Source organism: Vicugna pacos, chromosome 27 (genome assembly GCF_048564905.1).
Source record: "Vicugna pacos chromosome 27, VicPac4, whole genome shotgun sequence".
Classification (NCBI taxonomy): Eukaryota; Metazoa; Chordata; class Mammalia; order Artiodactyla; family Camelidae; genus Vicugna; species Vicugna pacos.
In genome coordinates this window covers 23528828-23547457 of record NC_133013.1, presented here as the reverse complement: position 1 = coordinate 23547457, position 18630 = coordinate 23528828, and the positions used below count along the sequence as shown (strand labels likewise).

The window sequence follows — 18630 nt, the reverse complement described above, 5'->3', positions numbered from 1 at the left end:
GGCAATCAGAACTTTATACAAATTTAACCAAGTGAACAAGAATGCCAGAAAATCCTTTTCTACTATCCTCTTAACCAAAATAGAAAAAAAAAAAAAGAGAGAGAAAGAAATCAAACACACAATAATGCAGAAGTGCCAATCTCTCAGATGTGGTTTACAAAGTTAAAAACTGAGTCTTAAAGCATAAGAAACACTTTTGAACTTTGTAAATGGTTTGTGCAGAAAAATGTGCTTCTGGATCTCTTTTTAAAAGTGCTTAATAACTAGAATTTATGTTTAAATCAAATTTGGGTATATAAAAAAATCTATTCCCAACCCAACAGGACTGATTCAGGTAAGGCAATAAAATGGAGAGCACACTAATTTGAGTCAGATTTTATAAAAGAACTAATATATGAAGAGTTCCCATTAGTCTTTCAATGTAAAAGCCATTGTTATGACTATAGCAAAAAATTTAAGTCTCCAAATTAGATACTTTTTGTACTTAACTGTGTGGTTTTTGTTCAAGGAGTCTGTCTTTGTGCCAATCACTTTATAAGTTTATTAGTTTACAACTGATTGCAACATCCCGTTAATAAAATGGAAACGTAAAATGACTTAGTATTTTAAATAACTTCAAGCTCTATACTTCAAGCTCTTCTTCATAAGAGTATTGAACCAACAAGAAGCAGATTCAGCCCAGCAAGACTCTGATGCCCCAGTGGAAATTACTACTTACAAGCCTGAATTGGCACAGCCTTGCTTTGCCTAAAAAGTAAAATACAACTCAGTTAAGAGTAAATCTTTTGAGAAACAATTCATATCTTCACACAGCCATAAAAAAAGTTTAACAATTTAATAAGTAGGTTTCCTGTCATTATTTTGGCAATATCATAAAATAGTTTTAACCTGAAAAAGCTACTGTGATTTAGAAGACCTTAAATTTTCTAAACCAGTATTAAACATCGATTAAACTTTTATTGGCTTTAAATGGAACAATATATTGCAAGTCTTCATAACGCATGAGCTCAAAATGGGGAGGTTGCCCTAAGGTCACAACTTCAGTGACCTGATGCTGATTTGCCTGCTTAACGGATTTCTCCTTTCAAGAAAGAGAGATAAGGAGTGGCCAGTATGTGTATTTATCAGGAAAAATACAGTAAAGGCCCCACTGCTCAGTCCAAGATACCTAAAATGAGCAAAATGAAAAGGCTGTAACTTATACTGGATCAGTTGACAGATTATCCACTAAAATATCTATGAGCTAACATCTTCGGTACTGCTGTTAGAGGGGCACTCAAAGCTTGTGCCTGCATGTTGGAAAGATTTTCTTTAAAGCAACATTGGTCCAAACATACAAAGGTCAACACATTTAGCCATCTTCCTTTGGAGGGGTATACCAGCCTGAAAAAGAATGGGGAAAAAAAGTTAAAATACTTTACTTCTTTAATTTTTTTTACTGAAGTATACTTGATATACAATTATTATCTACAATTATGTACCTAAGTTTAAGTATACAATATATGATTCACCTTTTTAAAGGTTATACTAAAATACTTAAATTCTTAAACCAAGTAGGAGAAATGGCATTTTACTAAGGTTAGCTACTTTCTCTACCCCTACTTTTCACATTTAAACCTACTGTAAAAATTATCAACTTACACTTGGGTTGGTAACACAGTACTTTGATATGTTCACAATATAGTTATTTCCTATGAATAAACTGTACTTGAGTTTTCAACAGGAGAGCTCTATATGTTAATGGCATTTCTAGCTAAAGATGACAGTGTACAATATTAGACTACAAGCTAGGCTTTACATTTCACTTCAATTCTATATTTGAAGGTGAACCTCTCTGAAAATAACTATCCCCTAAACAAAATCCTGGCTTTTTAGAGGAAGAGGAACTTGGACTGTCATAAATGCAATGATGTCATTTTACCAGTGAGGGTGCCATCTCAGCAGGTGCACTGCCTAAAGGATATGCCTAAGATCAAATTTAGCAGAAGCCAAACTAGAATCCATCTCCTGAACCTGAATCTATTGCTCTTTCACCATAGCTAATTATAAATACAACTGTCTCAAATACAGTGCCTTCCATAAACATTTTTGAATGCTGACTACAACATCTGTTTTAACAAAAAATAAGAGGTAAGAAAAAATGTGATTGTTCAAAACAAAACAAAAATATAATCTCTCTCTAGAAAGGCAAATGAGGCTAAGTGCTGTTTGGTACAAAACTGCCACTGGAACAGTATAAATATACCAAGATTTGTAGAGCATCCGTGTGGTTAATGAAGTACAAGTGTCTTTGGATCTGTTAATTTAGGGTGCTGGAGATGATGATTATTATGAAAACCCATCTTTGTCCTCAAGTTTTATCATATCCCTCTTCAGAAGCTTGAAAATTGTTTTGAATACTATTCTTTCAGAAGTAAGCAGTTAATCACAAAGCAAACTTGTCACTTTTTCAGCAAAAGTGAGCACATACAAATCTTAAGTCACAAACTACCCCATTTTAGCAGAGCAAAGAACACTTTACTGTAAATACTCTCCTTAAAGAAAACTCCTTCCTATTAATTTACTTAGTCCACAAAAGAAAACATCAGTTTCACTACCCTGGCTACCGTGAATCTCAGTACTTGGTTATGAAGTGCTGTGCATACACACTACTCCTTTTTTGCCTCATTGTTTGGCAAGACAGACATGGAGACAATTTTAGAGATGAGGAAACTGAGACTGAGAGGTAACAGGACTTGCTCAGGGCCACAGAGCTAGTGAGTGACACAAACGGCACTTGACAATAGATCTTCTGATTCCAAGTCTACTTATTTTGTTACCTCACTATTAAAGACAAAAACTCAAAACATGTATTGTGAATACAAGCAAAATTTAAAGTAAGTCCAATAAGGTTTATGAAAGATATCTGGATAATTTATTTTAAATTTACAACTTAAACACTCAGAAGTACAGACTGAAATTAGGACTTTTCTACTTGAATAGGTAATTGTGTACAATTGTCAAAAAAGCATTAAACAATCTGAAGATGTTTCAGAAATAATTGGTTCATGACCCTGACTGCCTTCACTCAGTATTAACAAGAATTCCACTTGCAGAGTTGCCTTTAACTCAATTCCTATCCCAATACCATACATTTCAAGTGATAAAGTGATTCATTCATTAATCTACTCAAAAATCTTGACTCTTAACTCAGAGATTCCCAGGCCAAGTATTTACGATACAAAGATTTTGAATGAAGCAGTGTGTGTGTCCTCAAGTTAAAGATTTTCACTGTGGTAACCATACTTTGCAAGAAATTAAAGCAAAAACAGAAGAATAAAGCAGGATAATTACTAACAGTACATTATGTAAAGTTTCATAAATGGCAATAAATACTTATTGAATTAAACGTACCATTTTTCTCATGTATCTGTACAATGGAATTATAGGATTGTTGGGCTCTTGCTAGATTATATTGATTCTGAAAGAGAATTATAAATTTTATATCAAAACTATAAGTAGATAGAAATCATTACAAATAATTTATGGATGTGTCCCCACTGTGCTTAAAAGAACACAGGTAACTAAATTGTATTTCTATTTCAAAAAAGAAATTTCTCAATTTCATTATTCTCTACCACTTTAGAAGGATACAAAACCAAAACTGTACTCTAGTAAAAATCTACATGCTTCACAGTTTATTTTTATAATTCTTCCTACCACTGCACAAGTTCTAGTGTCCCTCTCTGCACTGATAAATAAAGGATGCTATACGGATGCAAGTAGAACTTAAATTCCCTTCCTCATGACTTCCATCAGGAAAAAAAAAAAAGAACTACAAAATATTAATTTCAGATAAGAAAACATTAGGCTTTAAGGACTACACATACAAATGACATTTTGAGTTAAAAATGAATGCCCTTAAGTGGCACCAAGCCATGATTAACAGAGTCTTCTTAAGGAGTCTTCTTTTGTTAACCTCTAGATTAGAATTTCTTTTAAGGGGCCAAATTTAAACTGATTTTGTCTCCATCAGTACAACTGACCTGTATCTTAACTTCCAGTTAGTATATCCTAAGCATTCTCCATAGTGATACACACCTATTGTATCACATCATAGAATTTTTAAACAAACGTAACGCAGCACAAGAATAAAACACATACAAACACATTCTAAGGGAAAATTCTTCCTACTACCTGTCCTTCAACCACCCAGCTCCACCCCCTCATCCCATCCTCCTTCCTCCACCTGAATAACTACTGTTACTACTTTCTCTCTTTTTTTTTTTAACATTTTTTATTGATTTATAATCATTTTACAATGTTGTGTCAAATTCCAGTGTTCAGCACAATTGTTACTACTTTCTTATCCATCCTTAAGGTCATATAAGAAAATTAATGCACAGCTTATTGTTAGTGACTATCCTCTGCTTTTCCCCCCAACAAATGGTAGGTAACATGACAAAGTAAAAAATTACATCCTCCTGGTTAAATGAGACTTTCATCACTAAGTCGTCACTATTGCTTTCTGTTCCAAAACCGTATTTTGTTTGATACTATAGCTACACCCCCTTTTTGTTAGTGTATACAGGCAAACCTCATTTTACTGCATGTAGCAGATATTGCCTTTTTTATAAACTGAAAGTTTGGAACAACCCTGTGTTGAGCAAGTCTGTAGGCTCAATTTTTCCAAGAGCATCTTGTTCACCTTCTCTCCGTCATATTTTGGTAATTCTCTAACTATTTCAAACTTTTTCATTATTATATGTGACCTGGGATCAGTGATTTTTGGTGTTACTACTACAAGTCACTGAAGGCTCAGATGATGGTTAGCATTTTTTAGCAATGAAGTATTTTTAAATTAAGGTATGTAACTGTCTTTTGCCTCACACTTTATATAGACTACAGCAGAGTATAAACATAACTTTTATATGTACTGGGAAACCAAAAAATTCATGACTTGCTTTACTGTGGTATCTGCTTTACTGAAGTGGTCTAGAACTGAACTTGCAGTATCTCTGAGGTGTGCCTATACCAGCATTTTTATCATCCTCCTTAAAAAAGCAACAACAAAAAAAAACTTTCAATTTCTCTGTATCCTCACATTTTTAAATATACTTCTTTAAAAAAAAACCCATTAAATTCAATCCATCTAACTGGTAACTTTAGTCCATTTGCATTTGTTATGACTATTTCTTGAACTTGTTTCTACTACTTTACTTTCTGATTTACATTTCTCTCGCTTTTAAATATTATTTTATTATCTCCTCCTGGGATTCCAGTAAGACATATTTTAGACCTCGTTCTGATCTCTGCTCTTCTTAACTTCTGCCATACTGTCTGTCCCATGTCTCTCTCTGCAATATTCTGAGCTATTTCTTCTAATCAATTCTCTTCTGATGTCTAACCTATTGAGTTTCTCATTTCAACAATTATGTTTCATTTCTAAAAATTCTATTTCATTCTTTTCCAGATCTGTCTCATCATCCCTGATCTTAGTTTGACCAATTTTATTATTTTTCTTTACATTAGATTTTACATATAACCTATCATTTTCTTGTAATTCTAATATCTGCTAATTCCAAAACCTAAAATTCTTGGCAATATGTATCTCTTATTGTTTCTGCCAATTCTCATGTATATTAGGTTGTCTACTATGTGCTTGTGATCTTTCACTGAATTCATGCTTGCTTGATCTTAATCTTTGGGAATCCTACAGATGTAAATCAGAAGTGCTTTCCTCTGAAGAGTATCTGTATCTGCTGATGAGAACTGTGGATACAACTAACATAAGGCCATTTAGTCCCCTTGGAGAATCTCAGGATTATGCAAGGTTCTCAGATTTATTTGGCTTGTCAACCTTGCTCATGTATAAACAGAAGACTGCACTGCTTAATATAGGTAACAACTCCCCCTGGAAGAAAAAATAACAATCAGATCTTTCATTTGAATGTGATCACTGACTAGGGGATTCTGTAGGTAAGTAACTGGAAGTCTGTGGGCTCCAGGGAAGACAGGTACCTTTCCTGGTTATAGAAATAGGCTAGGAGCTGCCCCAAGGGCTGTGTGCTCTAGGATGCCACTATTTAACTTGACAACAGCTCCCCTCCACGTAGTGAATGGAAGCTTCTTAAGAGGCACTTCCTGCCTATTCTAAAACCCCGTTCCTGCTAAAAGTCGTAAGATCAGACCTCTACTTTAGAACGCTTTCTCACTACTATAGCCTAGAGTTAACGTTACAGCCTATATTCCACATTAACTGAATAGAAAACCGGCCTTGCCAACATCCTTCTGTCTCACGGCTTGCTTTCCGAAAGCTCCTGATAGCAGAGCCTAGGGGAGCTAATGGCAAAACTTTACAATGACCCTTGCCTGCAGAGTTGCAGATTCTCAGCTCTATCAATCTGAACCTGTCTCCAAATTTCATGCACGTGGTTAGGCAGCTTTTTCTGTTTTCTAGGACTTATGTTTATTTATATCATTTTAAGAATATTTTTTAGGAGACAACATTTATTTTGAGCCAGTAGCTGGTAGCATTTTTTTTAATATTTTAACTTTATTGTTAAAAATATTTCTTAAGTAATAGTTGTACGACAAAAAGAAATTCAAAGAGCACAAACTATTTACAATAAAATCTCCCTCCTATCTCTAACCCACCACCTCAATATTTCAATACTCCCATATCAGAAACAATAGTTGTTAGCACTTTCTTGAAATATGCTTCCAGAGATGCTCTCTGCTTATAAAAGCACATCTATAAATGTCCTTGTCTTTCTCTTACACAAATGGTAGCATATTTTTAACACCTGTTAGCACCTTACTTTTTTGATAGTAGTATTTTTACAGTTAACATTCAGACTATTCCCTGCTGCATGTAGGATCCTGAAAGGTAAAACTCATATTACATCATACAAAGCTTCCACATTAACTGACAAATATTTCTTAATTAAAAAAATGGAAAGGTACGGTTTCATCTTAACAACTCAATTTAAAAAATTCATCTTCTAAGACATTTTAATATGCAAACATTTAGCTGCCTGACTCAGCACTCTATGTAAAATGGTTATATTTACTTGCTAACAAAACTATAATAATGAAAATGTAACAGTTTAAAGCAATTATATTGAAACTAATTGATTCCAAGGGAATTATGGCACTGAACAAAGACAGAATATTGATATTATAGGATTTTAAAACTGGAAGAGACTTAAAATATCCAAATCAATTGTATTTCAGGTAAAGATATTGATGTCCAGAGAGGTAAGTTTACACAGTTAAGTTATTGGTAAGAATGTTCTTTCAATTACTCAAAAAAGATCACTGTTCTAAGCCTTCTATATTTTCCCTTAAGGAGAAAAACATGCTCTTTTTTTTTAAACATGATAAAATTTAACATCAAGTTCTAAATATAAATAAATGCCAGGAACAAAATTTTGAAAGCCAGAAGTACTCCAAGATGTTCACAGTATTTCTAGACAGTCAAATTACAGGTGACTCCTTTAGTATGTATTTGTTTCTACTTTAGAAAATGCACAGTGAGCATAAACTTTGTTAGAAAAATAAAATGTTGATGTTCTAGTACATCATTCTATTGCCACATTTAAAATATCTAAAATATATACACTGTTAAGAAATGCTAGTTAAAATGTAGTTAAGCAAATTCACTTTTTTCCACTAACTTCTAGGGTTTATTCAATATGGTATTTTGTCCTAGTGCAAAGAAATAGCAGTTTAAAAAGCTAAAAGTAAAAATAAGTTATTTTATAATATTATCCCAAATAATTTTCTAATATAGCCTTTTCAGTTTTTGCTCCCTCTGTGAGTTAAGATTCTAGTGGACTCATGGATTTGATGTGCAACACAGTTATAAAAACCTATTTAGATTTAATACCATTTGGATGGGCATTTAATACAAAATTCACAAGGAACTTTAGGAATTTCCAGATTTTTTTTTTAAACGTTAGGTCAGGATGATTTCCATCACACAAATATTCTTCCAAAACACACTAACTTCAGAGTACATTCTTGGTCACTTAAGTGTTTATACGTAACTACAGCTAGACATAGAAAGATATTTCTGATATATTAAGTGAATAAAGAACAGAACTCAGTGGTTGAGAGCGGAGACTAATGGCCAGAATGTCTGGTTCCAGTCCTCACTCTGCTACCTGTGATCTTAGATGAGTTACCTCATTTTTGTGTGTTTCCGTTTCCTCATCTACAAAATGAGGACAATAACAGTACCTTCTCTTACGTTATTAATAGGATTGAAAGTTAATACAAGTAAAAAGTTTAGAGTCTAGCACATAAATGATCAGTGGGGATTAACTGTTACAACATGATCTCAATTTTGGGAAACTTACAACTACATACAATTTTTTACTTATTAGGACATACAAACCAATAATAAATTTTAAATTACAGACATTTATCTATAGGAGAAATAACAAAGATTTCAGAAATCTTGTAAGATAACAGGAAATAAATCTTTTAGTTTATGTGACAGTCTTAATAAAAGTACCTTATTTGCTCCAAACTGCACTCTGGCTTTGCCTTTGACTAAGGTGGCATTGATTTGCATGATGACCGATTCTATTGAGTAGGCACTGCTCCAGCCCTAGAGAAAGAAGAAAACACTTCCCTATAACACAAGGGTATTCCTAACGCCCACTTAGGAAAGCTTAACGTAATGGCATGGAACAACTCAGTGACAGCAAGTTAATGTTAAAAAGTTTGTAGTCAAGAAATAGAAGTTGGACCATTTCTAAAACCTAGCAAAAAAACAAACAAAATAAACCTACACTTAAGTACCAAACATGAACAAATTATACCTTTAAATACACATCACTCTAATTGCCCACCTCAATTAAGCGCCTGAGAACAATGTCATTTTACGGTTTAAATATCCTTCATTATTAAAAGTAGATGCTATTACAAGAGAGCTTTTTCCACTCAGAATCTAATTTACATAGTCAAAATACTCTATGGAGGATGAAACATAGAAGTACCATTAGAAAACAGTCACCTGTTTTGTGAGTAGTTCCATGCATAATGCTCCACCACCCAACACATACCTTAAAAAGAAAAAGGAATCATACAAAGTTCTCTACATCTCTGTAGTCTTTCTTAATTTTTAAAGTACTACTACTAACAAAGTATGCACACAAGTAAAGATTAGAAGATAACACGCAAAAAAATGAAAATAGTTGTTAGAATTACAGGAATATGAGCAATTTTAAATTTCTGATGTCATCACCTAATTATTTTTTTAAGTAATGGTTCTTAATAACAAAATACTTAAAGATTTTTAAGGTGTCAGAAACTAAGAACTTAACCCTAAATATTCCAGAGAAAGGGGCAAGAGGAAAGTTTCCTTAAATGGCCTTCAAGTGTTCTTTTCATCTGAAGATTTCTCCACCATCATGCTATCTATACAGCTAAGAGTTCTTCCTAAGACAGCAGACATGACCTTATCTATAATAATGAACATCTGCATTTATAGTGAAAATTTTTTTCATTCTGTTGTGAGGATCAAATGGTTCTGACCATGGAGACCCTCTCTGGGGCTCCCCTATCCTCCTTCTAGCCCTGAGGACTGTTCTCTGAATCAAGGACAATTACTGTGGATTTTCCCATATCTCCCTTAGGAAATCATTATTTAAATCAAGATTCTGCAGCCTTTTAACACCTTCTCAAACAAAATAATTCCTCCTTTAATGTTAAACTTCAAAAGACATTAAATATCATGCCTAAAAATAAAATCAAAGGAATGATAATCATAGAAGAAAAATCGTAGTCATCTTGAAAATATACAAGCTACAGCCACTGATCAGGTCTATTTGAAAACTGAGTCTACCACAATTTTTTTTTTTTTTTGTCCTCTGGGACTTTGCCCATGCTCTTCCCTTGCTGAGATTCCTTCTGCTGCTGCCTATTCTTCCAAATGCCACATCCCCACCCTGCCCCGCCCCATAAAACTTTCCAAGACCATTCTAGCCTGCAAATGTTGCATGCTGGCTAACAAAATGCATCCTGTGTTGACTAAACCAAATTACAGAGAAGTAAGGACTCTTAAAACTTCTACTGTAGACCATCAGTAACAATAGTTCAGTGAAATTATTCACTAACAGAAATTATTCAGTAACTCCCCCAACCTGGAGAATTTAGGCAACTGTCTGTCTTGTTTGTCCCAACTTCTGAGAACTTTCCAAGTAAAAATTCAATGAGAAGGAAAGAAAAACACTCCAAAAAATTAAATTTGGGAGGAGAAGCAAAGGATTTTTTAAACTTTGTATATTCTCCTGTGTTCCTGAAACAGAAATCTCCCTCCATTCTCTGAATCTCCCACTGGGCTCAAAGTGAATCGTGCGTATGTCTGCTTTAAACAAGCATCTGCTGATTTAACACAATTAGAAGATCTAGGTTCTAGTTTGGATTTTGGTTCCTCTACAAATGCTCAATGTCTCGTTATCTGTTAATGAGTTAACACCATTACTGGTCCTTACACTTCAGAAATGCTAAAGGGAGACACACTTATTTTAGGGAAAGGAGATACGCAGACGACAATGAGTTACCGACTGTCCAACCACCACCTTCCCTTTCATCAGCCTGCTCTTCATTTTGAGGGTAGAGAGTCTTATCAGGAGGGAAGAAGGGAAGTTTTCATGCTTGCAGGTCAAAAGAAAGTGCATTTTCCATAAGCACATACTAACTACAAAAATATATGCTGGACATCTAAACACAAGACATAAGAAGTTCTAGTACCGCACAAAAAGTGAGATTAAGTATATATTAGTGTATATTAAGCTTTTCCTTAATACATACTATCAGCAGAACACAGAAGTGGTCAATTCTACTTCTGTATTCAATACACTTATTTTATTAATATGTATTTCAAACCCTTATTGCTCTTTGCCTCCAAACAAAGAATTCCTGCTCAATACTGAGACAATGCAAAGACACTAGTAAAAAAATAAAAAAGTAATAGTAATCTAAGGATCATCTAAGGACAATACGCCATATACATAGGCACAGCAATATTATCCACTTAAAAAAAGTCAGTTGCCGAAGTTGTAGAGCAAGCACTATCCTCAGCTCTGCCTCTGCAGGCATTCAATTTATAACATTTCTGTTTTATTAGGAGGCTCTTGCAAGAATGTTTGCCAGCTAACCTCCCCACCCACAATCTAGGATGATCACTTAATTGCTTTGAGGGGATAACAGATACCATTAATCATACAACATGATTCTTAAAGGACCCCAAAAACAGAGATGAGAAATAGAATTGTTAAATAAAATTCTTGACAATAATCACATTTAAAAAAAAAAAGGGGGAAGGCTTAACAGCCCACATAAAACAGTCATGATCCTTTCCTTTCTTGAGGTAAGGAAAGGGGCCATGGATTCTAAGAACAGACCCTAAGAGAGGAATAAAAGAAAATGCTGACATTTAAAACCAGATTCTTAAGATAATGTTCCCTCAATACCGACAGAAACAACCCATGGTCATCTGCAAGTATTCTCTTTGTGGATGACTGGGGAACAAATAATACTTCACACTACATCAAGTATCTTCAGTTGTCTACAAAGAGCTCACTCACAATGTGTTGGCGGGATAAAAAACAAGAATTATCTTTATGATTTTTTTACTGCACTATGCCTTGGACTAAGCAAGAAAGACTGGCCAAGTATTGGTGGCTCAAGAAAACAGCTCATAAAAATACCAGTGGACTAGAAACTCTGTATTACCCTAAACTACATACATCTTGCTAACACTGTATTTTCCTATCTCATTCATTCATTCATTCACAGATACTTCCTGCATATACTATGTATGCTAAGCACTGAACTAGGCACAGAGTATAACAATGAAGAAAACTGACATGACCCTGCCTTCATGATGTTTACCATCTGGTAAGGATTACAGATGTCAAACAAATAAATAATAAGTGGGGGATCCAGAGTTCTGTGAGAAGGAAAAACCAGGGGGCTTAATTTAGCAGTCAGGAACAGCACACCTGAGAGTGACACACAAGCTGAGACTTGCAGGAGTTGAAGTGTAGGTGGGAATAACATTTCAGGCAGAAGAAATGTATACAGAAGTCGTGAAGAAAGTCTGCTAGGTACTGGGCGCTGAAAGACACCTGGTGGGGCGTCAGGTCAGAGAGGGAGAGGGTGGTAACAAGAGGACTGAAGAGGAAAGCAAGGGCAAGATCACAGCGGGCTTGCAGAACACGGTAAGGACATCAGCCTGCAGGAGCAGGGAAGCGACATCATCAGAGCAACTCTGTAGAAGACCACTGTAAAGAAGCTTTACCAGGGAGGGAATGGAAGCAGGAATCCTCTGAAGTCAGCCATGTGAGAACCAACGGTGGTGGCAACAGAAACTGAGGTAAATAACTGGATCTTGAGAACTCTTTAAGAGGGGGACCCTTAGGACCTGATGTGGAAAATGAGGGAAAGGTGATGTAAAGAATGACTCCTGGATTCATTAACTGAGATGAGGAAGATTGGGGAAGGGAGACTGGGAAGAAGATGACTTCAAGTTTTTGTCCTGAGGAGTTCCAGGTGCCTTTGTAAGAGGCATTCAAAGAGAGGTGTCAAGAAGGCAGAGGGACATCGGAAGCAGAGAAGACATATCGGAACGTGAGATACAAACTTGAAAGTCACTGGCACACAGAATTGTTTTAAACGCCATGAGTGCTTTTTCAACAAATAGTGCGAGCAAGGACATTTGGCAAAAATCTATGACCTAAACCTCACACCTTATACAAAAATTAATTCAAAATGATTCACAGACTTATGCGTAAAATGTAAAACTATAAAACCTTGAGAAAAGAACATAGGAGGAAGTCTTCAGGATCTAGGGCTAGAGCAAAGAGTTCTTAGATTTGACACCAAAAGCAAAAACATCTATAAATTGGACTGCATCAGAACTACAATATTTTGTTCTACAAACGATTCTGTTAAGAGGATGAAATGAAGCTATGTACCAGGAGAAATTAAAAAACCATGTATCCAACAAAGGACTACTATGTAGAATATATTTTAAAACTTCAAAATTCAACAAAGTAACAATCCATTTAGAAAACTGGCAAAAGACATCATCAAATACCTCTTGAAAGAGCATATAAAGTCAAATAAGCATATGAAAGATATTCAACAAGAGGAAATACTCATGAGGGAAATGCAAGTTAAAACCATAATAAGATATCACTACACACCTGACAGAATGGCTAAAATAAAAACAAGCGACATCACCGAACGCTGGCAAGGATGTGGAGAAAGTAGATCACTCACTCACACATTCTTGGTGGGACTGTAAAGCTGCTCTGGAAAACAGTTTGGCAGTTTCTTTAAAAACTCAATATGCAATGATCATATGACACAGCAACTGCATTCCTGGACATGTATCCCAAAGAAAGGACATACATTCACAACAAAACCTGTACACAAGTATTCACAGCAGCTTTATTTGTAATTTCCAAACACTGGAAGCAGTCTAGAAGTCCTTCAGCCAGTAACTGGTTAAACTGTGATACACGGCACACCTCGGACTACTGCTCAGCAATAAAAACGAGCAAATGGGTCAGACCCTTAGATGACTCTCCAGGGGTTACAAGTAAAAATAAGCTAATTCCTAAAGGTTACAATTCAAAAGTGTATGATTCTACTTCTGTAACTTTGTGGGGGAAATGACAAAATATTAAGAGTGCAGGACACATAGTGGTTTCCAGGAGTTAAAGAAGCGGTGGCATTAGAGGGAAATGGGTGTGGTTTAAAGGAGCAACAAAAAGGACTCCTGTGGTGTTGGAACTGTTCACTATCTTGACTGTGCTGGTGAACGCACAAACCTACACAGTGCAGACCTTAATACAGCACACACACGTGAGCCATAAGTAAAACTGGGACAGCTGAGTAAGCTCTCTCTATGCACTGTACCACCATCTCGTTGTAACACGGTGCTATAGTTTTGCAAAATGTTACCAGTGGGGAAACCAGGCAAAAGGTACAAAGACCTCTATTATTTCTTACAACTGTATGCAAATATAAAATCAACTCAATTAAAATTTCATTTTAAAAAAGCCACAGGAATAAAAGGAAAAGAAAAAAGAAAGGACCGAGTACCAAATTCCAAAGAACCCCAAAAGGAAGAAGTTCAGTGAACTAGGAGCTGCCAGCAAGAGACTGAGAAGAAGCAGTCAGAAGCCAAGGGGAAAACGTTTCAGTGTTGCTGAGAAATGATAATCAGATGTGACAAAGCCTGAAAAGGGACTTCTGGATTTACCAATACGGAAGTCCCTACTGGCAGTATTCATTTGGGAGGAATAGTAACAGCCAACACCAGACTACATGGGGCTGAAAAGTGCACAGGAAATGAAGAGTGAGGTTATATATACATTGCTTGTAGGAATGTAAACGGTGCAGTCACTTTGGAGAACACTGGCGCTTCATCAAAAAGGTTAAGAGTTCCCAGAGGACCTAGTGACTCCTCACATAGGTGTGTATGAAAGGGAAATGAAGACGTGCTCACAAAAAACTGTACATGAATATTCACAGCAGCATTATTCACAACAGCCAAAAAATGGAAACAACAAATGTCCACAGATACATAAAATGGAATGAAGTACTGATAATATGCTACAACGTGGATGAACCTTGAAAACATTATGTTAAGCGAAAGAAACCAGTCACAAAAGGCTGTAATTTGTTTGGTTCCATTTAACTGAAATATCCAGAACAGGCAAATCCACAGAGACAGAAAGGAGAGCAGTGGTTGCCAGGGGGCAGGGGGCGGGGGGTAAGAGAGAGGAACGAGAAGTGATTACTAATGGGTACAGGGCTTCTTTTGGAAGGTGATAAAAATGTTCTGAAATTAGATAGTGGTAACGGTTGCACAGCTGAGTGTAAAGCACTGAAGTATACACTTTATAAGGGTGAGTTTTATCATATGTGACTTGTATCACAATAAAGCTGTTATTTTAAAAAATTTGGCTATGACAAGAAACAGAAATAGGGTTGTAGCTTTGAGATGCAGAATATAAAGTATCTGGAACAAAAATTGCTTAAAAATCTGTCCAGGGTCACAGTGTTCAGGCTTTAGCCTGATTCCAAGATCGCAAGCTGTTTTATCAGGCATCACATTCTTCAGTTCTTCTCACGTCAGCCAGTAATTTTTCCTCCTCACCTAAAAGCTGACTGTGAAGACCAAGTCATTTTGATTCTGCCACAAGTTAGCATTCACCTTTCATTCATCCTTCCACTCCCAATACTGCTGTATCAATTTAGGTCGTCATCGCCTGACTAAGGCAGTTGGCATCAGCTCTTAACTAGCCTTGCGTTCTTCCAGGCTTTGTGAGTACACTTTGTCCTGTGGTCTCTTCTACTGTCACTAGATTTATCTTTCTAAAACATTCTCCTCACTGTTATTTCCCTGTTCCTGAACCAGTTAAAGAAAGATAAATTCATTACCCATGGGTAATAACATGCTCACCAATCCATGCTCCTCTATAAGATGCTGTCAACACCATTTCTCACAATTCTTCTATATGAATTCTGCCCCTCCTTACGTTAGAGTTCACACTGCGCTGGTATACTCTGCATGCATCATTCTCCTTCCTAACTATGCAATTGTGTACACTTTTCACCTCTGTAGACAGCTTTCCTTCAACCTCCACTAGTTGACCGAACCCCATTCCACACTACAAGGCCCAGCTGAGACCCAACCTACTGGGCAAAGTCTTCCCAGGTCACTGTTGCCAGAGGCAATTTCCTGCTCCTTTAAGCTCAGAGAACTTAAATCCATACTTCAAGTTTGACAATCATTTGAGTACTTAATACTTTTAATCTTTTATGTTGCTCGCTTTGGGTATAATAGGAAGAACACTTTATTAGAAATTAGAAGATTCACTTAGATAAGTCACAATAACAGGAAAATAACCTCATTTGGTAAAAGGAATCAATGAAGAGAAATTATGTAACAGATTTTAAAACTGAAAGTTACACTATTCAAAATTACATGTGTTTGTCTCCACAACAAAGTAGTAAACTACTAAGATCATAAATTCTCAAAATTGTCAGGATTTTTCACAACAAAATGTGAAAAACCTATGCTAGTCAAGTTTATATCAGATTTCAAAATGACCTGATAAAAATATTTTTGTATATTTATCCTGAATTAACAAAAAGTTTCTAAGTATTTTCCTTATTTATAGCCACCTATATTTTTTAAAATCTAAATGAAACTATTACTGTATCAACCATAGAGACGATTAAGTGGATTGGATGTTTTTAGACTTTAAGCACCATAATATGATTGTGTCACAAAGTGGAATTGGTCAGCTGAGCTTAGCAGAATTCTCAAATCAGTTTAACTGCTCTACTTTGAAGGTTTACAGAACACTTCAAAACTAACCTATGTACAAATTCTGATCTTCTTCCCATCCTTCAATGGCTTCTAATCATAAAAAAGCAATACAAGCTTCAATAAAAATGCATGACAATTACCGTTTGATTCTACCAAACGGAGACAACCACCTTTACCAGGAATTAAATGGCCAGCTCCAAAGTTTCCTGCGATCATTCCTAGGATCATAGGCATGTGGGAATCACTCTCTAATCCTAACTTTCTCTAAGCCCTTGATCACATTTCATACTTGAAAAACATCTGACTTTTTTATAGTGAAGTATATACAAGTAGGTGTCATTAAAAATGCTACCTATACACATGATAGTTTATAGCAATGATTCTCAAACTATGTATGGGTCCCAGACTGGAACATCAGCTTCACCTGAGACCATCTTAGAAATGCAAATTCTCAGGCTCCACCCCAGACCTCCTGAACCAGAAACCTACTGAGCATTTACCTTACTGAGGTAGATGAAGCCTCGGAGCATTCTAGGCCTCCTAGCATTTAAGCAGCCCTCCGCACGATTCTGATGCCGACTATCAAAGAAAATCATCACTTAAACTTACCCTCCTGAGAGAACAGGTAACACCACTCGAACAAATGGAGGATCAAATGGAAAGTTATCCTAAAAACAAATAAGTAAGTTTAATTTTAAGAACATCCTTAATACTGTAGTATTTAGAAGATTTTAAAATAGTCTATAAAGAATATGTACATTATCTAATAAATGAGGGTCATAAAGTAAAAAATGTAAAAAAAAGTAAAATTTAAAATGAAATGGAAACCAAAGTAAATCAGGCCCAAATAGAACAGTGTATTGGTAAACTTATGAAATATATGGAGTTCCACTTCCAACAGAACTATATAAAGGAACTGTTCCAAAAATGGTAAGACTGGTAATTTGGATCAATCCTCTGGCTGAGAACCAGAAAAGATAGACAAGATGCACAATTATAGCGCTAAGATCAGGAAGAGAAAGGGAACCCCAGAGAGTGGGCCCTTTTTTTCCCCTTGGGTTTTCTTTCAGTTACAGAAAAAGAAGATAAGAAGTTCAGAGGCTGAGTAGAACTCAGACTAACAGAGCTTGGGACTTAAAAATTGGAGCTCAGGTTACACCAAGCGAGGCCTTTAAAAGTCTCCCACGCTTTAGGTCGAGATCCTGAAGACAAACCACAAACCGCCCTAACAGGGAATGAAATCCACCTTTGCATCATCTCAATGCCTCTCTGCCTTCAGTGACCCTGAGCTGCCAGCGCCCAAGCACCTGAGAGGAGCAAATGTAAGTAAACCCTCTCTGTGGAAGAGCAGCACACAAGGCTTCAAATTCGCTCTCTCATTTTTCATATATAATGTCTATCACCAAAAATAACCGGTTATACAAAACGTAAAGATGACATAATCAGAAAACGAGAAGCAAACTAGAGACACAAAACTACAAGGGACCAAGATACTAGAGTTAATCCGACAGAGTTTAAAATAACTGTGCTGAGTATGTGCAAGAAAAGACAAGATTAAAAACTCTAAAATTATAAAGGTGAACTACATAGAAATTCTGAAACTAAGAAATACACCAACTGAAATTAATAACTTAATGGATGAGGTTAGCCACAGTGGAGACTTAGCAGAAGAGAAATTCAGTATACTCGAAAAATAGGTCAGAAAACACCCAGAACGAAGCCAGGACAAAGAAAGGTAGAAAACGCAGGTAACAACACATAAGGGAATGTACTGAAAAGGCTACTCGTACTTATAGTGGCCCAGAAGAAGAGAGAATGGGACGGAAGCAATATTTGAAGAGATAATGCCTGAGAATTTTCCAAAACTGATTAGAGACTTTACACGATGGGGGCACTATAAATACTTCAGGAGAAACAGTGGAAGCTACGGTAAGGGAATGGTATCTTTGAGGTGCTAAAAGGCATTTCCAACCTAAAAATCTATACCCAATGAAAATATTTTCCGAAAGTGAGGCCAAAATAAAGATGGTTTCCTATAATCACACTCACACTACAGGAAACAGTAAAGGACTTTCTTCAGGCAAGAGAAAGAAGACCCCCCAGGAGAAACCCAGAGAACAAAGACCATGAAAAGCGCAAATATGCACAGAGATCTAAATAGATACTGACTAATTATATAATAATGATTGATATGGCTTTAGATAAATATAGAACTAAAGTGCACGACAACAACAGCACATATTTGGCAGGGAGCAAATGTTTTAAGGTCTTTGCACTGACAAGGA

At 35.9% G+C, this 18630-nt stretch overlaps 1 protein-coding gene across 2 annotated transcripts in view; it reads right to left on the bottom strand.

The window, feature by feature from the left end:
* Positions 1-937: 937 nt before the first annotated feature.
* UBE2Q2 (ubiquitin conjugating enzyme E2 Q2) overlaps positions 938-18630 on the bottom strand; it is a 52950-nt gene continuing 35257 nt past the window's right edge. For both annotated transcript variants that reach the window (XM_072950928.1, XM_072950929.1), the window contains 5 exons: positions 16955-17013; positions 9005-9053; positions 8501-8596; positions 3394-3460; positions 938-1383 (listed from right to left, as the gene is read on the bottom strand). In XM_072950928.1, the coding sequence (XP_072807029.1) occupies positions 1352-1383; positions 3394-3460; positions 8501-8596; positions 9005-9053; positions 16955-17013 (303 nt within the window). In that variant the 3' untranslated portion in view covers positions 938-1351. The remainder of the gene's footprint in view (positions 1384-3393; positions 3461-8500; positions 8597-9004; positions 9054-16954; positions 17014-18630) is intronic.